We start from the raw sequence: 21,050 nt of genomic DNA on the forward strand, positions 1-21,050 counted from the left end.
TTTCCTTCTACAGTATTTTCCTTTTCTTTTAATTTCATAATTGACAAGAAGTTCATGATCACTATGAGTTTTAGATTCACAATAGTCTGCTCCCTCTTTCTAGTTTTCTCTGTGCCCTTTTCGTCATGATCTCCGGCATTGGTAGCTCCCTTCTTTTCTGTATAGAAGTTTCTGGTTCACATAATCCCAAGATTCCCTTTCCCTGGTTGTTCAGTTGTTTTTGTACTTGCCTTTATTCCTTTAATAATGGGGAAGACCAATTTTTCTTGTAATTCTTAATTTTTGCCTCTTTTGGCTTCTATTTTAAATGGAATAACTGCATAAAATACTGCTACGTGCATGTGGGCTTTTCAACATCCACATCCTATTTCCTAGGACTGCGGCCTCTCTTGTAGTAATTTGAGTGAGTTGACTTTTTGTCATCTTTGATTTGGACTATTAAAAGGGTAGCAGTAAAAACCCAAATATACAAGTTTTCTAGTTCTAGCTTCTATTCTATTGTAATTTCTGATGCTTCATTGCCATGTGCAGGGCTTCGGAATTCCGAAGGGAATATGATGGTGCCTGTATTCAAATGCGAATGTATATAGTCCAGCTGCACACTTATTTCTTTTCCTAGTGCATGGACAGACTGTAGCCTTGCAGGGGCTCTCGGTTTGCTGAGAATTCTAATATATAAGGTTGAGATTCATGTTTTTCAGTTTTGAATGCTGCATCTATAATCAAGAACTTCTTGCATGCTTCTTTCATGATAATGGTGCCATTCGTAAGTAACTTCTTGCATGTAGGTTTATGTAGATGGAACAACAACCATGTCAACCCATGAAAGGAAAGCAAGTATCAGGGAATTCTATGGTAAATTGATTGGCTTGCAGTACATAGAAAGTCTCTCTTCAGATCAGAATTTGGTCTTGGTTCTTATGTTGTTGTTCATGAGCAGCTGTGATTTTTCCCTCTCTGATGCAACTGCATAAAGGGATCACTGATATGGAAGATAAAAAGCAAAAAGCTATTTGTATGGAGAAGTACAGGAGAAGAGATGAAGATTGACAGGAGGCAATTCTCAGAGATAGATGTTGAAAGAGAGGAAGAATGTGGGATCTGCTTGGAGACAAACAGCAAGGTTGTGTTGCCCAACTGCACTCATGCTTTATGCATGAAATGCTTCCGGTGAATGGTATAGTCCTTCCCTTCTTGCTCCTCCCTTTCTTAAATTTCAATACACACACACATATACATATACATATACATATATCAAAATGCATTTAATTCAATGAGGTTAACGCATTCCAATCGACTTATAATCGTATATTTGCAAATAATAGTTAACATATACATTATGCTTATGGGGAGACCGTAGCCTACCTGATCAGCACATATGAGATACTATTAGAAATATGAACTATATAGGAGTATACTGTATGTGAATGAAAAAAAAACACACATATAAGCTTGCAATATGTAGACAATTTAACCTCAATGATCAGCACATATTGAGATACTATTAGAATATGAACTATATAGGAGTATACTGTATGTGAATGAAAAAAAAACACACATATAAGCTTGCAATGTGTAGACAATTTCCCTCAATGATTAAGTCATGTTTTAACCTCATAATCCTCAACGTATGTCATATTACATTAGAGCCAGGGCTAGATCACTATTTTTTGATTCATTTACTGTTACTGCAGCACTTATAAGAGACTTCTGGTTTAGCTTCTTTTGTTTACAGGGTCTGGCCACAAATCACATAATAGCAGATGGAAGACTAAATGTTACTTGAATTCTCATCTTTCTGTTGAGCAAATTTGTAGTCATCTACTCTTCTGTACTTCCATTGTTTGTAAGGGTCAATAAAGAATGCAGAAAAAGTGGTTGATACTTTGTGTTACCCAAGCACACACTGCTAATAGGCATGCTGTTGGTAATCTCCTTCAGTGTCTGCTCCTGAGCAATTTGGTCCCCACTACATGGAATTTCTTCTTTCCTTTCTTCCTCTTCAGGAAATACACATAGATCCATGAAAGTCATTTACTGCTACTAGAGTGCATCTACCTCCTACCTCCTAAAGTCTCATGTCTCCAATATTAATGTGAATAATTATATAATCAAGATCAGATTGTTATTTATATTATAAAATATTTGAAGCGACGAAATTTTATACCATGTGGATAAATAGCATGGCATAATTTCCTGATGAAATTAATAATTAATGTGTAAAACTTTAAGGCAGGTCAATTGTTTCTATCACTAAAATAATGAGGGGAAGGAGAGAAGAAAAAAAAAAAAACAAAGGTTTCACTTCCCAAGGAACAGCATTGAACAATTGTATGCAATAGTGGCAGTTGTGGCCTTGATAATCATTATTGCCTATCAGGGCCCAATCACATATATCATTTTATTATCCATGCAACTTCTGTCCGATCCCAATTTTTTTAACACAAGATCGAAGGGATTTCTGCAACTTTGTTGAGATACAACTTTTCTCTTTGCTTTGTTGCAACATTATTTCTTCAAAAAATGTATTAGCTTATTTTGGCTCTTGTACTAGAAGAAAGAGGGAATGGTAAAAATAGACCATATGGCTTCATCAAATGCTTGCACTTTTTGGCAGAATTATATCCTTCTACCTATAATATTGTTCTAATTAAAATCAAATGAACGGTGGATGCAGGCGTTTAAGATCACAGTCGTGCCCCTTCTGCCGTGATAGCCTCAAGAGAGTAAACTCAGGTGATTTATGGGTATTTACCGATAGCAGAGATATTATTGACATTGCAACCATCTCAAGAGAGAATATGAGGCGCCTTTTCATGTATATAGATAAGTTGCCTCTGGTTATCCCAGATTCTGTTTTAGATGCCTATGATTCTCATGTGAAGTGACCTGTTTGGCAGTCTTCTGGTTCCTTGTTATGGACCTCCCAATTCTTTCAGCTAGTGCTTGTTGGCTGATTGATTTATCCGAAGGATAATATTCTAATTCCTGCTTTAAAGCTGCTGCTACTTTTTAAGCAGCTGTTGATCTTGAGTATTTCGAGAAGCGATCTGTATATTGTGTTCAGGCTGCTGTAAATATTTGTACAGTTGTAAGTTGGTCTTTGTTAAGAACCTGACAGTATTATGATAAACAGATTAATGTAAAAACTTGACTTGTGGATTCATGTGTTATGGGTGCATGAATTGGAATTTTGTCCTTGTACTCTCAGCTGGCTGGGCATTCATTGGGAGCAGTGGTTGATTACCATGTATTTAAAGCAATAGTGATACCACTGAATAGTTAGGGACTGTATATATGAAAGGAAGGGGTGAGGTGGTAGGGTTCATCAGCAATTTTATTTCTCAATATGAAGGGGTGACTGTTAAAGGTGATAGCTTTCTGCATCTTGTTATTCATTTCTAGAACTACAGTAGACCTTTCTGCTGGAGGTGCACTCTTGCTGGCTCTTCTTCACTGAGCTGTTTGGCTATGAGATACTGTGGAAGTTGGATTATGTTCTTTTTTCACCCCCAGTGATATCTATTGATGTTTATCAGTCAGGTGAGTGGACATATCTTGTGGATTAGAGATCAATGAGTAGTGCTACTTTAGTGCAAAAATATTTCACAAGAAAGTTACACAGCTGTTATGTAGCATTCCCTGGCTTAGGAACAGACATTCTTCCACCATACATAATAAAAACTGATTCCAATATGAGAGGTGGATTGTTGCTTCAAATATTATTCCAAGAGCATCTACCAGAGTGTTGTTGCCTTTTTCTTCCTTCTCCTCGGGATGCAGAGTAGGCCATCGAGCTAGCCTGGATGGATACAGAGGCATGCAACCAGTGTGTCCAAATTGACATGGAGATAAATAATAGTAGGTTCGACCATCTCCACCTTCAAAAACTTTCATTATTAAAATGCCTGGATAGGACCCATGAGCTGCCAAGTACTGGCTAAGGTAAAAATGATAAAGATAAATTAAAAGATGAACTGGTAATTGATTCAGTGATTGGTTGAAAATTGCAACTTTGAAACGAGACCCTTTAGCCAATTTAATATTTATACATATTCTTATATCAAAAGAAATATTTATACATAATCTCTTTAACTTCCGGATGATTGTTTTCTTCTAACGTGCACACTTGTCTTTGTTGGCAGCTATTGCTCTGTCCACTCTTTTTTGAGAGCTACTGTAGTTAGTTGTATCTATGTGTCCACTTGTCGTGATAAGAGTTTCTAGCAACCACTTGTGTCTCTTACGTCTTCTGAGGTTTTGTTCCTCAACATAAGGCACGATCCGTTTCTTTGCTTACGGCTTACCCTTTTCGACAGATCATACATATGTTAGTTATACCTGCTATTTCCGGAACTCGACCTAAATCTTAGGTTGTCACTCAACTTGGTCTAACCAAGTCTTTTGAGTCATGGCTCAGTCTATCTTGCATGGTAATCCATCAGAACTTGATCGGTCTACCATCATTTCTTGACCCTTAGGTCTAATTACATGTTACCATCTTAGCTTATCTTCTTCTGTTATCTTCCTATTGGTGGGTTTCATGTCTGCTTTGTTGCAATCAAACTGGACCCTCTTAATTGAAACCAATTTCTCATGATTATCTAATCTAACTTGATTATCAAATCGGAATGGCTTGGAATCAGAATTGGAATGGCCAAATTCTCGAAGCATTTGGTTTATAATCGGAATCAGAATTGAAATGAAAAATTGAATCCATAGAGGAGAGTAGGGATTGAGTTTTATATAGGTTGAGCCATTCTCATTCCATCCCGAAATCGGAATCGGAATAGGACTCGTCCTAACCAAACGGTTGGAATGAGAGTCACTTATTCCGATTCTGATTAAAGGAGAGTGAGCCTCCCTCTTTGTTTTATTTTGGTGTAATGTTTTTTCCCCTCCTAACCCTCCTCTGGACTCTGCTTTGAGAATGAGATGTAGGGAAGAATCCAGATGAGACCAAAGGAGAGTGAGCCTCCCTCTTTGTTTTGTTCTGGTGTAATGTTTTTTCGTCTCCTAGCCCCATCTTTTGTTTAGCTTTCAGCGGAAACATTCACATGCCACTTGAACGTTACGGTGCAAGATTAAAGTAATGGGATTATTTTATATATATTGACTGTTTAGTCTTGGGAAAGGTACATGACAGAGGAAAACCAGTTGTCATCAGTCATTGGATATTAGTCACTGGTCTTGAATGCGAGACTTCCTACTTGCTGAAGAATAAAGTTGGCAACATAGGCTCTCTCTCTTTATTTGTTTACGCTCCAATTGCCATCCTTTGCAAACGTATCGGATCTTGGCATACTTGTTAAACTGACTTCACATGGCTTCCTTCAGATTTCCAAAAGTTGGTAAAACATCCGCGGCAGCCAGCAGAACCAGCCGCGTGAATCGTGTGCTGTATTGGTCTTCCAAACATCAAACCAAAATAATTGCGGTGTTCTCGTGTGCAAGTTTGACAGGCATCCTCGTCAGCATAAGGTCCACACACGCTATTTCCCCGTCAAAAAAATTTCGACGTAGGCCATCAATAATTTTGGATGGTGGCTCCATGTGATGGGGGAGTGGGGCTCCCCATCAATTATTCCTGGACCCACATGGGCGTTCCAAGGTCTCATGATAAACATATGGCAACAGTGGTTATGTTTCCTATAGTTTGAGCAGTTGATAAACTTGAGCTAACTGATTGCTTTTTTTTTTTTTCTTTACTTTTTTGGGGTTTTACAAATTGATTTTTCTTTTTTTGACCGTTAGATTTGCTGCCATCAACCATTCAAAACCATCAATCTCTTTGGCTATATGAGTCCATATCGAATTGACGCAGAGAGCTTCACAGATCCCCCAATATCATTCAGGAGACACCTTTTACATGCCTTAGGTCTGATTGGTTGGGGATAATCTGGTATGAAAAAATGAATTCCATGTCAACTCATCATGTTTGGCATGAAAAATGGAAGAAAGAGATGGTAAAATAATTGATGGATCTCATATTTATTTTTCGAAGAGAGAAAGTAAAACAAATATCATGGGAGGTTGGAATTTTATAAATTTCCGAATGATAGTAACATATACTTGATAAAAATATTTCTAATAAAACTGCATATGTAATCATTGAATCTATTTTGATATCCTTCTATATTCATTCAATAAAGAGCATTTACAAAAAAATTAAGATGGAGATTATATTATGCAAAAGGTCATATGATTATAATCATTATATAAAATTAATTGAGGATAGCAATACTATCCAAATATTAAAAAAATATTTATAAATTTGATCATATTTTTATATAAATTTATTTTCAATCAAACATGATTTTTTTTTTTCAATATTATTTTTTAAAATAATTTTTTTATCAATTAAAAATAATTATTTTTTTTTGATAAATAATTTTTAAAAATTATCAGATTATCCTATCCCAATCAAATGGATCTTGAGCCTATTGCTCGGCAACGCAATATTCATCATCCTCTCTCTGTATCCTATCCTATACGAATCAAACGGGTATCGCTCTTTGAACGTTCCACACCCATCCATTTCTCATGCGCGTTTGTATCCCGTGTTCGGTGGTGCGCAAGAGACTCCGACCCCTCGGGACCCTCAACCGTACATGATGCTTTCCATTTCTGGGCATTCCTCTCGTCCACCGCCGCTCCTTAAACCACGGCAGCGGCCGGCATTGTGTAATTGCTTTAAAATCTCCACCCTTTTCTTTTCCCTAGAAATCCAACCCCTCTTCTTCCTTTCGTCGTAGTCCTTCTCCTTCTCTTTCTTTCGCACGAGACGGAGATGGTTGGAGGAGGGGAGAAGAGAGGCGACGGGGAGGAGGGGGTGATGGCGACGGACTTCTTCTGGTCATACACCGACGAGCCGCACGCTTCCCGGAGGAAGCAAATCCTCGCGGAATACCCCCAGATCAGAGCGCTCTTCGGCCCCGATCCCTGGGCTTTCCTCAAGGTATAGCTTGCATGCACTGTTGTTTTAATCGTCAGGATATCACAAGATTTGGTGTTCTGGTTCGTATGGGATGGAGTTTTTGTTTGTTTTCCTTGGTTTGGCTTTGTACCGTGAGAAAGATTGGATCTTGGTGAACTTTTTTGTCGAGTCTTGATTGATTTGATTACGGTGTCTAGCCACATCGGTCCGATTCTAATGTTTCGTTTCTTGAAGATGGATGGAATTACAGATGAGGCTTGTCCAGTGCTTACTCTGATGTATCCGTTCATTGGTCTCGTTGTTCGCTTCGAATTAAATGAATTGTATGTATTTTCCTGATCTATTAAAACAATTTTGGTTTTACTATATGATATGATGGTGAAATAGGTGAGGATATAAGGTTTGGTTTTCTTGATGGTCATATTAAAGAATTGAATAACCATTGAGGAATGAAGGTTTCTTTGTTTCCCACCCTTTCTTGTTATGTTTCTGCCAATATGGATCAGAATGTTGAGGTGCGCAGGCATGAACAAGTATACATGCTAAAAGTAAAATGGGGAGGAAAGTTAGAATGCTGCTGGGAGTTTAAAGCATCTGTCTGAGAGGCAATAATACTGGTGGAGAAAGTTTAAGATGGCCTCAGTCAGGAGGTGGACATAATTTTGGTTGAAGGTAATGGAATAGTTAGAAGGTGTCTAGGACAAGTTCTTTTGAGCATGATTTAGTCTTTTGACAAAAACCAGTGGCGAAAAAAAGATCCTTGTAGTCAATACCAGATAAACAAAACAGGGATTGTTATTTTTGTTTATGTTATAAATTCATGTTGACCTTTTCATTCCATGGAAAATTTTTGGAAAAATAGGACCCATCTAGGTAATGAATATTTTTCCATGATTTCTGTCGGTGAGAGGATTTGAATTTAGCTGGTTTTAGTAGATGGACTTCTCTTCCAGTTTGTGTGTATAAGACCAAAAATTTAGGTTTCTATTTTTCTCTACTTTGTTGCTCATAGGTTCCGTATCAGTCTGAAACCATTCTTTAGAAATTTTTGTCAAGTAATTGACTTTAAGCGTTTCTACTCTTGGATTTAGTAGTGTAATATTGCTAAACTAATATGAGATCCAATGCTTAAAATCTGGGAAAGATGTCTTGTCCCACCCAGTTGGATATATTGTTATTAATCAGCATTTGATTATCCAATTACAGCTTCATCCACGACATCCCTTCACATATATCATCAAGAGATCTTAGTGATAAGGTATTTTAGGACTCCATGGTTCATTTCAATCAATATCCTCAGACCCTGATACATATTTTCCATATACTGATGTGCCAGATCTGAAAAAAGCTACCCACAAAATGTGTCATATAACTATGTCACAGCTGTGATGCTTAGGAATTCTAGAAACATGATTCCATTTCAATGCATATCTGTGTCCAAGTTTAATAGTTTTCAGACTGTGAAACGTTGTAGGTTTTCCAGTTGATATGCAGTCCGAAAATGTAAATTATTTAATCAATCAGTTACCCTGCTGCTTTTTCTCATAACACCTGATTGTTTGCATTTAAACTTCAGTGCATTTACTTGGTTATGAGATTCCATAATTCCCTTGTGTTCTGATCACAGATAATCAGGTAGGGTAGCATACCCATTTTTTACTTCAATAGATACCGCTTGCACCTTTTTTTTTTTTCTTTTTTTTTCTTCTGATGAGGATATAACAATGATGCTGTACCGTGGTCATAAATGTCCCATCTCCGACTCAGTTTTTGGCTGAATTTGATATTAGTCGCATTCTTCATTGCACTATATGATAGTTGAATTATTATTTCATGCTCCAGTTTGTCTTCTTGTCCAGTTGCACTCTATGATAGTGGAAATAACATTTCATGCTCCAGTTTGTCTTCTCGTCCAGTTTTAATTCATTTGTATACTTTGTTTCTGGCACAGATTACTGCCGTTGTTTCTCTTCAGCTATGGACAGCAACTTACCTCCACAGCTCCAGCTGGCTGAAGATTTTAATGGTTGCATACTTCTTTGGCTCCTTCCTCAACCACAACCTCTTTTTAGCCATCCATGAGCTCAGCCACAACCTTGCCTTCTCAACTCCAGCCTATAACCGTTGGCTAGGAATCTTTGCCAATCTCCCCATTGGTGTCCCCATGTCCATTACCTTCCAAAAGTACCACTTGGAACACCATCGCTTCCAAGGTGTCGATGGCATTGATATGGACATACCCAGTCATGTAGAGGCCAATGCTGTCACCAACATTGTCACCAAATCCCTATGGGTCATCTTCCAGCTCTTCTTCTATGCTCTGAGGCCGCTCTTTCTCAAGCCCAAACCCCCTGGTCTCTGGGAATTTATTAATTTAGTAATCCAGCTAACTCTTGATGGCTCGCTGGTGTATCTCTGGGGTTGGAGGTCTCTTGCTTATCTTATACTGTCGACATTTGTCGGTGGTGGCGTGCATCCAATGGCAGGGCATTTCATCTCTGAGCACTATGTTTTCAATCCAGACCAAGAGACATACTCATATTATGGACCTTTAAATCTGATGACATGGAGCGTGGGATACCACAATGAGCACCATGATTTCCCAAGAATACCAGGGAGCAGGCTCTACAAGTTGAAGGAAATAGCACCAGAGTACTACACGAACCTCAACTCTTACAGATCATGGAGCCAGGTGATTTACATGTATATCATGGATCAGACCATTGGACCTTTCAGCCGGATGAAGAGAAAGCAATCCAAGAACAATGGGGATGTCAAGAAAGATAATTAGAAACTGCTGCATTAATTTTGTTGACAGTAGCTATAACTTTTTGTATGACATGATATAATCTAGGATGGCAAGTGGAGATTCTTTTTGTCCTACGATCAGCAAGGAAGCTACCAAGGAATTTCTTCAACTTGAATGCATTTTTGGAGTAGGCCTCATCCAAGTTTAGTTTGGAGAATGCAATGATGTACCCTTCTTTTGTCATCATTTGACACACGTGGCTCGCAAATTTTCTATCTCAAACAAAGATATTAGATTTACAGCCATCCACATCTATGCTGCGCATATTTGATCGACACATGAAGATCCTTGTGGGGCATGCTCTGGGTGAAGTTGCATGCCCAAGCAATAAGCATTGCCATCATATATAGAGAATTGACTGCTGCATCTCTGAACTCACTCCATGTAAATTTACACCTCTTCTTCATGGGAATGTGGTCAGGTTGCAATCTTCAATTCTCCTTGCAAAGAATTATATCAACAGGTGATGGTTAGTGAAACAGGTGTATGAAATACAAACATGAGCAGCCACAAACTTTTTAATTGTCATGTTATCAGTGGGATTCACAAAACAAACTATTCTGAACAGAAAAAGAAATACAAAAATATCATTGAACATAAAAAGTTCCAAGATAACGGCGACATTAACTGGTGGCTGAGCCTTTCCATCAGCCCCTCCATATGATTGCTGCCTGGAGGCATGCTACATTATGGGAGTCAGAACATGGTTTATGAAAGCTCGGCTGCTGAAATGCAAACTGCAAAGGCTGCTGTCATGCCTAACAGGATTAGCACACAAAGAACTGCTACAACAATTGATAACTCGCAGAAATTGCCATACGAAGTCATAAGTCAAACAAGGCATGTGCCCCGATCTTGCTGTATAATTGTAACATAGCTTCATACAACTACTACTGTGTAAGAATGATGTGAATAAACATTTGTGCATATACTACAACACTTCCAATGTCATTTACAGTACTTATTTTTCACCTACATGTTATAATCTCTGACTACAATACAGAAGCTCCAGACCCCCTCCGAACATAATTAAATGTCGCCAAAATTATAGTTTCTGGAAAGGAGGCATTTTGGTTAGATCTTTCACCTGCTAACCTGCATGACAAATGTGGAAAAAGAAAATAAAACAAGAGATGCAAAGAAGTTCAAGAAATTATGAGAGCAAACAACCACTAATTCCAAGCAACATTTACCTTCTCACGGTTTCTGACTTTCCAGGGATCATTATTTGGCAAATTAGGTTCAACAGTGTATGAAGTGTGGTGAACCTGGTTTCTCAGGAGGGGTAATCTTGCAGGTACAATATCATCATCACTATCATAGTAACTTCCAGAGTCTGGCCCAAGAGCCCTAAGCACCATGGCCAGGAAGATGGACAATGCCTAGAAATTTAAGGCAAAACACTTCATGTTAGCAAAATTGAAGCAAGCACTACTAGTCTCGACCAACTTTGTGTGGAAAAAAGTAAAAGATGTGAATTTCACAAAAGTAGACAGTGAGATGGCATTTCATTTTCATTTGTCACGATTTTAGGGAAAAAGAGGAAAAAAAGAAAATGTAGACAAAGACGAGACACCCACACAAGATTTCATGAAACAAGAAGCTCAGCCAAACCAAAGAAAAAAAGTATGGGTCATAACACTTGTGAAGCCCTAAACCATGACAGAGAGGGGGTATAAACAAGCTTGAAGCACCAGACTACAAACCAGTTATAAAGCAGCCCCAAGGTCAATGACGGCCATGCATAACAGAGTAGCAATCCCACAGTCATGATGCCCACAAGAAACTTAGATGGGAACATGGGTGGATAAGATGTTAGGATCCACCCTAGTAAAGGGTTACCCATAAGGAATATTGGCATATTATAGGAAAAATGATAAATTCAAAAAAGCACACAGTCTAGAAGATTGCTGCTGCTGTACGGGAACATGAGAAAAGCCAGTATAGGGGGTACTAAGTGGCATAATAAAACTATTAATGGGCTCTATACAAAAATATCAACTGATCGTTACTGATTAAAGAATTATATCATACTGTCCACAAAAGGAACATGGAAAAATTTCTAACCATAACTCGAGAACCATAACAGCATGATAACTACTATCATCTTCACAAAATAGAAATAGCAACAATCTATTGATGCTTCAGCCATGCAAGTCTTCATGCAGTGACATTTATATGTCGTACTACAATTATGTTTGCCATGTGGACATGCATTATCTAAATGAAATACTTGCCTGTGCAGCCACAACCAACAATCCTATCCATTTGCACATCTCAAAATTTGATCTCACAAAATTCTTAAGCTCATCAAATTTCCCTGTTGGATCCTCTGGGAAATCCTGATGCAGGATCAAAGCAAATTGAGACAATGATAACTAACATAGAATATACCAAAAAGAGAAGAAAGCTAAAAAATAAGACAGTCAAGGAGATCCATACCTCTTCCCAATTTCGGTTCAGAAATATATCTGCAGTAACTGCCGCCTCCAGCATAACAAGCAAAAACACAAAGACCATGTACTACACACCCGTATAAGGTAACCAAGATACACCTCTTATGTTCATAAAAATCATACTCATGGAAATGCAAATGGTGATTATAATGAAATTTTCATAAAACATGGTACCAAGTAAACTGATAAAATACTATTGCTAGGTTGAAGAAACCAGGGGAGTAAGAGGACTTTATTTCTGCTATTCTTGGAATTAAGGTCATGTTCAGTGTGCTGGGCATTATGCACATGTGATGTGAGAGTGAGGCACATTCCACCAGGAAAAAATTGCACCCATGTTCGGGGACAGGTACTTGTTTAGGGTATGATCATAGAGTAGATGTGGATATAATCTCTTTTCCAACAACATTGATTAAGTGCTCTATTGAAACCTTCTTTTGTCTCAAATTAAGCTCCCATTACGAGATTCCCTTCTTGTTTCTACATGGGAACAAGATGTGCTGTGGGATGACAGCTATTTTTTCAACACCTAATTCTGATTCCATTTTTTCAATCCTATCCAGTTAGAGTTATCATAATCCAGTATGACAGACAGATGTAGGAAAAGGAAATAATTCAATGGACTTCCTTCAAAATGCGAGCAACAGAACTAGGTACGAATGTGGGGACATTTCAAAAAGATTTCATCTGGTGAGGACAAGATGAAAAAAATAAACTATTGCTCCATACATGGGCAAGACCACTAAAATGTTGCTGTGCTGGCAACAGTCTAATAAAAATATCAAAATTCTACTGCATCTGAGAACTGATGCACTGCTATACAAATGCATAGCACACAGGAATAGGTTTCAGAGGTAGGAGCGGAAAGAAGATCACAGATAAAGTTGCGAGGTCTCCAAATATGTCAACTATTTATGAAACATCTTCATGCTGGAAGAGGAAGTCCAATACAAGTTTTTCCAACAGGAAGTGCATGGTAAGGCAGAAAGCACTGACAAGAGCCTTTGCAAAACTCTGAAGGATGGGAATACATTGACAGAAGAAATGTGCAAGAAGCAAATGTAGAAGAGTTATAGCTATGGTACTGGCTTCAATAGTCAAAAGCCAAGCTAGAGAACATCTTCAGCTACTGACCATTCTTGTGGAGTTTGTGTCTTCCCATCAATTGGCAAGGATTAACCATGTGGACTTTAAAATATTCAGACTCCTTTCGATTTCTTCAATAACCTTAGCAATGGGGAGACAGGAAAATCGTTGCTTGCCTACGGAGATGGCACACTCCAATTATGCATGTGTACAGATTAACAAAAAATAAAATGATTCCACACCTAGACTTTTGTATGGATTATTGGTTTGATGTCTAGGATAAGCATGTTGATGTTAAAATTACTGGGAATCCTGTGAGAAATCCAAGACTAGCTGCAAATGCAGGAGTAGTGAGTGACAACTGTCAGGAGATTTAATTTAAGATTTCCAAATGTACTGAATTAACAATTCAGATGAAGTGGAGGATGAAATAATAGTCATGCCAGAAATGCATCAACTGATGATAGGAAAGGAATAAAACAAGAGACTGAATTAAACTTTTGCAGAAGGATACACATGAAAGGCAATGACCGTTAGCAGTTTCAGCAGCAATGTGACCTGAGCAAGTTATCAAGCATAAGAAGATTCCTAGGCCAAGAAATGTGTAAACAAACCTGCATGTCAAAAATAAGTAAATAACTGACTCAGAAAAATCACAATTGCATCAAAAACAGGAATTTATATGAATATGAATAGAAGAATATATATTCTAATAATAAACAAATGTCTAAAATTTTCAAGTTAGCGATCTGAAAGATGTACAGTTTTAGAATAATATTCTTATTTATTGTTGGAAAGAAAAAATATGGGCAATGCCACCTTTTCAAGCATTTGATGAATCAGGATGTTCAAGTCTGCATTTCAAACAAAAGATAATATCCAGACATCATCCTCACATACAGCAAAGAAAAGCAACATATTTACAAGTGCATGAATTTAGTGATATCAAAATACCTAATAAGTATCTATTACTTTACAAATATTAAATTAAAAAAAAAAAGCTATATATGCTCATGAATATCTATTAATAGGAAGCAAAACTAATTAAGGGAATCCCATTGTGCTTCCATGAACATATAATATGGATGGAGTGTTGCCATGAGAAAGGGGACATGATATGATGTCAGGTTGAAGAATACCATTAAAAGCCCATGATTTAAGTTAGTCGTACTCTGCTCCTAAGATCATAACAGTACCATCCTTACGAAACCAAATCTAGCCAGCAAATCGTTAATAGGGTCACTAAGACAATGCCTCCCCACTTCTAAAGAGGCCATACCAAGGATAAATTACCACTAAAAACTGGAGGAAATCAGAGATCACAGCAAGGATGAATTACCGAGACATCCACTTTATTAAGTATAAAAGTAAAAAGGACTACTCTCCTCCATCCAACTCTACATACCATATCCAGCCCAAACAAGCATATCCTGAAGTATAACCACTAAAAAGTGGTAATACATACGAAAAATTAGGAGGACAACGCCAAGATTACCCCTTTCAATCGACAAAGGGAGGGGAGAAAACTGCAATCGCTAGAAGGAATTTAAAGATGAAAATTTTCAGCCAGAAAGAAACAAGAGGGGGGGGGGGGGGTGTGGGGGAGGCCACACAAACCATGGAGGGCTAAAAACTAAGCCACCGCTTTGCTTATACCAAACCCGCATCATCCAGAGGGAGTAAAGAATCATCCCCATCCCCGCCATCCCAATCACCGAATTCACCAGCTTCAGCACCGACTGCAGGCAACTCCTCAACATCCTTCCCATCCAACCTCGCCTCCCTAAAATCTCTCTGAAACTCGAAGTGATTGCAACAAAATATGAGACACCACCTGGATTGCAAAAATCCTATTTTTAACCCCAAAAATGGTCTTTTTGGGTGGATTTTCTTCGGATTTTTTGGGGAAGGAGGAGAGGCGTTCAAGAGAAAGGGATGAATTTCCCGATCATTAAACGATGAACGAGTTTCTCCACGATATTTATGAAGGTTGGGGTCTATTTCAGGCCAAAAATGGGAGCTTTTACTCTGGGAATAAAGGGAAATGGCGTGGAATCTACTCTGGCGGCCAGAGATCTCTCGCGTCGCGGGCCTGCGATCACCGCTCACGACTTGGGGTCCAGGTGCCCGTTGGTCGCCCACCGTGACATCCGTGCGCGATTGTGGAACCAGAGGATGGTCCGACACGAATCTTAAAACTCATCGTGCACTCCAAGTTTGAACCTGACTTGGAAACCGTAGTTAATTGGCAGTTGATACTGGTTAATTGCAAAACTATTTTCCATCCTTTTTTATTTTTGTTGAAAACGTATTTTCCATCCTCCAATACGTAGAAAACTTGGTGTAGATGGAGAAATGACGCGCGGCTCCACCCCCCAATAGGCTTCCCATAATTTGGCAGTTTAATGGGCTTGAATGGCTATATGGATTGTGTTCATGTTAGTCTAGTAGGGAACTTGGGCCGGTAAAATGAATTGAGATACAATAAATCTCAAAATCTATTTTATTAATTATTATTTAATAATAAAATATAATTTTACTCGTTCGTATATTATGAGTTGATTAACTGTTAGAGGTCTTCGTATTGCATTAGGCACGGATTTAAAGATGGATATATATCACACATTTTATCGTAATTATTTAGAAGATTCAAAAAAATATATAAAATTTTAAAAATAATATTTTTATTAAAATATTTAAAAATCAAAAAAAATTAATTAATTATGAAGGTTACATGAGTGAGAAATGTTGTCCTTTGGAGATAATCATCAAATCAAATCATATCATATATATATATATATATATATATATATATATATATATATAATATTTTGTAAAAAAATATTATCCTAATTCAGCTTTTCAAATAAATTTTATTGTATCATCTGAAAAAAATATAATTTTATATTAAATTATATTATTAATATATAATATTTGTTGGTGCAGAAATCCGCCTGCGCCGGAGAAGCTGGAGTTGAGGAAGCCGCGGTCGCCGCCGGGACCTGCAAGGGAAGTCTAAACCGGAGGTGGGGTTGCTCCGGCAAGACCCTCCGACACTCAAGTCAGTTCTCTGCCTCAACAAGAATGGAGTGCTCGAACGGAGAATTTAGCAGAGTTTTGAGATAAGGCAAAAGAGAGCTTAAAAAATAACGTATCTGAGTCCTCTTTTATAGGCAGAGGGGGCAACGGAATGATGGTGACACCTGCAACCGTCTGGTAGTGGGCCGCCCACGGTCAGGGAAATTAATTGCGGAGAGTGGTGGGGTAGACTCGTGGCTGTTGTCATAGTCTGCCACGTATGGCCTGTTGCGGATAGTGGGGCGGCGTCCGTTGCCGCTAGCTGTCAGTGAGTAGTGGGATCGTGCAGCACCTGCCGCAGGGAGCGGAACAGAATCGTGGCCGTTTGCTACAGCCTGTCAGGGAGTAATGGGTCCGCTGCTGGAGCCGCGTAGAATCCGCTGTAGGACCTGGAACAGGATCATGATTGTTGTCGCGACCTGCCGAGGGGGTGCGGATCTGTCGATTGAGGTTCGGTCGCGGTTGGTGTCCGGCCTCCGTAGGAGCCCGGGCGGAACCGCTCTGATGTCGAAGGTGGAGCCCGGCTCCCATAGGAGTCCGTGCGGAGCCGTTCTGATGTCGGAGGTGGAGCCCGGCTCCCGTAGGAGTCCGGGCGGAGCCGTTCTGATGTCGGTGGTGGAGCCCGGCTCCCGTAGGAGTCCGGGCGGAGCCGTTCTGATGTCGGTGGTGGAGCTCGGCTCCCGTAGGAGTCCGGGCGGAGCCGTTCTGATGTCGGAGGTGGAGCCCGACTCCCGTAGGAGTCCGGGCGGAGCCGTTCTGATGTCGGAGGTGGAACGATTTCGTAGGAGCTCGGCTCCCGTAGGAGTCCGGGCGGAGCTGCTGCAAACAAAGTCAAGGGTGAAGTCCGGCTCTGATAGGAGTCCGGATTGAGCTTACCAGCGATTGATATTGAGAGCGGAGCCCGGCTCTCGTAGGAGTTCGGGCGGAGCTGTTTTGATGTTGGCGGCGGAGCCTGGCTCCCGTAGGAGTCCGGGCGGAGCAGCGCTTGCTGAGGGCGGTGGAGCCCGGCTCCCGTAGGAGTCCGGGCGGAGCTGTGCTGATGCCGTCGGTGGAGCCCGGCTCCCGTAGGAGTCCGGGCGGAGCCTTTCTGATGTCGGAAGTGGAGCCCGGCTCCCGTAGGAGTCCGGGCGGAGCCTTTCTGATGTCGGAGGTGGAGCCCGGCTCTCGTAGGAGTCTGGGCGGAGCCTTTCTGATGTCGGAGGTGGAGCCCGGCTCCCGTAGGAGTCCGGGCGGAGCCTTTCTGATGTCGGAGGTGGAGCCCGGCTCCCGTAGGAGTCCGGGCGGAGCCTTTCTGATGGGAATTTCGGCCGCGGGTATTTTATACCCAACACCAGTCCCCCTACTTCCAAGTTTGAATTTCAAGCGAAGGAAGTACACAGAGAGAGAGAGATGCGCAGCCGAAATTGCCCCCTCGATCCCTGTGCGCAGCTGCCCCCACTTAATGTGCGCGTGTCAGAATCCGTTTTTTGGCAAAGGCGACTTGAAAAGTCTTTTCGAAACCTCCGTTGAAACGCGATCCCAGGTGTCGCTCTGTGGGAATCTGTGAGCGGTCAACCCTCGATAGCAACGAAGCGGATAAGCGCGACACGCGGCACACACCATCTGGCCCAGGAATTCTCGCCGTCATAACTGCACCAGGATCCGCCGGCTATTTAAACCCTTCGATCCATTCACGGTCTCATCCTGGCGTTCTTCTTTTCCCCTGAGAGTCTTGCTCCCCTCGTGCCAATTCTCGCCGCCTTTTGCCCATCAATCCTTCTCTGAGGGTTTCCACACCATGTCCTCAACTCTGGAGGCTGTTCTTGAGGGGATTATTAGGGCTCGGAGGAAGGTAAGGAGGAGGACGACGGTCGGTGAGAATCTTTGTCATCTCAGAGAGGGCCCAAGAAAGAATTTCTTTAACAACAGGGGTTTAATATCGGGGGCTGTTGTAGAAGCTATTCTGCCCGCGAATTTCGGAGCAGTAAGGCGGGGCAATACCGGTCAAGAGGGCAGAACAGACGTCACAAGTCATGACGGGATCCTTGACGCCGTCGGGGCCAAGGGACCAGAGACGGTCAACGGCGGGGCGGTAGAACTTGTTGCGGAGACGGTGGAAGTAGCGCATGCCGACCTTGCCGGAGCGTCTCAGGTGGCGGCCGTCATGGCTACGGCTCTTCTTGAAACAGGTCTTCGTTACTGCCGTTGTTACCCCCGCCGCCTTCGGAGATCAATCCCACCCCTTTCTCGCTAAGGTCGGAACTTTGGGGACAGAATGAAGAGAGATGGGGCGAGAGATGTTACACGCACTGGAGAATGCGACTGAGAAGAACAGAGACGGGAAGAGGAATTTGCAGCTTGGATCGGCCTCCGGTTCATCCTGCCCGAACCGTGCTTTGCGAGACATGTATTTTCTTTTTCTCTTTTTCCTGACCCGCCGGGTCCTGTAACGTGTGCTTTTATCAAATAAAATAGTGATTTCAGTACTTTGTTTACCTCTCGTGTCAAATAATTGTCTGCCGACCTTCTTTCCTTCTCTTTGCCTGTGTCATGCCGTTCCAAGACCGTCGGCGACCTTTTCAGTTCATGTGGGGTCATCCTTCGCCGGGCTTCTTTTCGATTTTTCCTGCCGTTAGGAGATATCCACTTGTTAGGTTTGCTGGGATCTTTCTCCGCTGGAGTTGGGGCTAGGTTCGAAGAAGCTCCTGGAAGTTGAAGCAGCATAGTTTTCACAAGAAGTAGGGCAAAGTCTTTCTGTAATCAAAGTCATAAGTAAAGTCCAGCTTCCGTAGAAGTCCGGGCGGAGCCGCTCTGATGTCGAAGGTGGAGCCCGGCTCCCGTAGGAGTCCGGGCGAAGCCTTTTCGTGGCGGAACCCGGCTCCCGTAGGAGTCCGGGCGAAACCTTTTGGTGGCGGAACCCGGCTCCCGTAGGAGTCCGGGCTTTACTCCCCGCTCATGTCAGGACGAGGTTCTCCTCCTGTTCCTGACAGGGCTGCGGGGGCACGTATGGGCGCTGCGAGGCCTCTCCCCCCGTCCGGTCTAAAGGAACCGGGCCTTCGACTTTGCTCAAGTTAGGACGAGGTTCTCCTCCTGTCCCTAACAGGGCTGTGGGGGCACATATGGGCGTTGTGAGGCCTCTCCCCCCATCCGGTCTAAAGGAACCGGGCCTTCGACTTTGCTCAAGTTAGGGCGAGGTTCTCCTCCTGTCCCTAACAGGACTGTGGGGGCACATATGGGCGTTGTGAGGCCTCTCCCCCCATCCGGTCTAAAGGAACCGGGCCTTCGACTTTGCTCAAGTTAGGGCGAGGTTCTCCTCCTGTCCCTAACAGGGCTGTGGGGGCACATATGGGCGTTGTGAGGCCTCTCCCCCCATCCGGTCTAAAGGAACCGGGCCTTCGACTTTGCTCAAGTTAGGGCGAGGTTCTTCTCCTGTCCCTAACAGGGCTGTGGGGGCACATATGGGCGTTGTGAGGCCTCTCCCCCCATCCGGTCTAAAGGAACCGGGCCTTCGACTTTGCTCAAGTTAGGGCGAGGTTCTCCTCATGTCCCTAACAGGGCTGTGGGGGCACATATGGGCGTTGTGAGGCCTCTCCCCCCATCCGGTCTAAAGGAACCGGGCCTTCGACTTTTGTAAGATTGCGTTCTCGTTTTTGATACCGTCTGCTTGAATTGTCCCTAGACAAGTGGGCACACATTTTTTGATTAGGATGAAATTACTGGTAGTATACCCGTAAGTTTTCTGAGTTCCATGGTCGCGGGAGGTCGGCCCCTCCGAGCTCCTTAAGATAATAAGTCCCAGGTCGGACTACTTCTTTGATCTCATAAGGTCCTTCCCAATTTGGGGCTAGCTTCCCCTGGGCCTGCTGCTGTGAGACAGCAGCTCGTCGGAGTACAAGATCCCCCGCTCTAAATGTCCTGTTCTTGACTCGGGCGTTATAATATCGGGCAACCTTTTGTCTGTAGGCCGCCATTCGGACCTGAGCGATCTCCCGCCTTTCTTCCAGTAGGTCGAGGTTGGCCCTGAGATTTTGTGCATTCTGGGGTTCGTCGAACGCCACGACTCGTGCCGACGGGAGTTTAAGTTCGATCGGGATGACGGCTTCTGTACCAAAGGCTAGAGCAAAGGGAGTCTCTCCCGTAGGCAACCTCCGGGTAGTTCGGTACGCCCATAGCACATGGTAAAGCTCGTCCGCCCAAGTTCCTTTCGCTTTTTCAAGCCTTGTCTTGATTCCCTGCAAAAGGGTTCTGTTCGTTACCTCGGCTTCGCCGTTTGCCTGGGGATGGGCCACTGATGTGAACTTATGGGAGATGTTTAGGTCTTCACAGAATTCAGCAAATCTGGCTCCCGCGAATTGCCGTCCATTATCAGTGATCAGTGTTCGAGGTAAACCGAACCTGCACACTATTGATTTCCAGACGAAATCCTGCACTTTCGCTTCTGTGATTTTGGCTAGTGGTTCGGCCTCGACCCATTTGGTGAAGTAGTCGATTGCTACAAGGAGGAATTTCCTTTGACCGGACGCCATGGGAAAGGGGCCAAGAATATCCATCCCCCATTGCGCAAAAGGCCATGGGGCACTCAGGGGTGTGAGCTCGGTAGCAGGTTGTCTCTGGACGTTGGCGTACCTTTGGCATCGATCGCATTTTTTGACATATTCGATTGAATCATGATGCATTGTGGGCCAGTAGTACCCTTGGCGGAGTA

General features: G+C 42.1%; 2 protein-coding genes and 1 pseudogene across 2 annotated transcripts; 2 read left to right on the forward strand and 1 right to left on the reverse strand.

Annotated features, from left to right (window-relative positions):
- The first annotated feature begins 163 nt into the window (after positions 1 to 163).
- LOC140854296 (E3 ubiquitin-protein ligase AIRP2-like) lies at positions 164 to 3,162 on the forward strand (annotated as a pseudogene).
- A 3,397-nt stretch (positions 3,163 to 6,559) lies between these two features.
- LOC105059001 (sphingolipid delta(4)-desaturase DES1-like) lies at positions 6,560 to 9,954 on the forward strand. Its single transcript, XM_010942111.4, has 2 exons — positions 6,560 to 6,958; positions 8,889 to 9,954. The coding sequence occupies exons 1-2, from the start codon at positions 6,791 to 6,793 to the stop codon at positions 9,726 to 9,728; spliced, it is 1,008 nt and encodes a 335-aa protein (XP_010940413.1). The 5' UTR covers positions 6,560 to 6,790; the 3' UTR covers positions 9,729 to 9,954.
- A 619-nt stretch (positions 9,955 to 10,573) lies between these two features.
- Positions 10,574 to 15,397, reverse strand: LOC105059002 (tetraspanin-19). The gene is made up of 6 exons (XM_010942112.4): positions 14,906 to 15,397; positions 13,803 to 13,902; positions 12,189 to 12,269; positions 11,984 to 12,088; positions 10,940 to 11,128; positions 10,574 to 10,841 (listed from the first exon to the last, which is right to left on the reverse strand). Exons 1-6 carry the CDS (start codon positions 15,055 to 15,057, stop codon positions 10,830 to 10,832), a joined length of 639 nt encoding a protein of 212 aa, XP_010940414.1. The 5' UTR covers positions 15,058 to 15,397; the 3' UTR covers positions 10,574 to 10,829.
- Between the last annotated feature and the right edge of the window lie 5,653 nt (positions 15,398 to 21,050).

The sequence above is a fragment of the Elaeis guineensis genome, chromosome 16 (assembly GCF_000442705.2).
Source record: "Elaeis guineensis isolate ETL-2024a chromosome 16, EG11, whole genome shotgun sequence".
Lineage (NCBI taxonomy): Eukaryota > Viridiplantae > Streptophyta > Magnoliopsida > Arecales > Arecaceae > Elaeis > Elaeis guineensis.

Excerpts from the sequence above, each read along its gene's own strand:
- LOC105059001 (XM_010942111.4), top strand. The coding sequence starts at position 6,791 with ATGGTTGGAGGAGGGGAGAAGAGAGGCGACGGGGAGGAGGGGGTGATG. Across the intron at positions 6,959-8,888 it reads ATCCCTGGGCTTTCCTCAAG|ATTACTGCCGTTGTTTCTCT; the intron begins GTATAGCTTGCA and ends TTTCTGGCACAG.
- LOC105059002 (XM_010942112.4), bottom strand. The coding sequence starts at position 15,057 with ATGGGAAGGATGTTGAGGAGTTGCCTGCAGTCGGTGCTGAAGCTGGTG. Across the intron at positions 12,089-12,188 it reads TGAACCGAAATTGGGAAGAG|GATTTCCCAGAGGATCCAAC; the intron begins GTATGGATCTCC and ends ATCCTGCATCAG. Across the intron at positions 11,129-11,983 it reads TGTTGGTTGTGGCTGCACAG|GCATTGTCCATCTTCCTGGC; the intron begins GCAAGTATTTCA and ends TTAAATTTCTAG.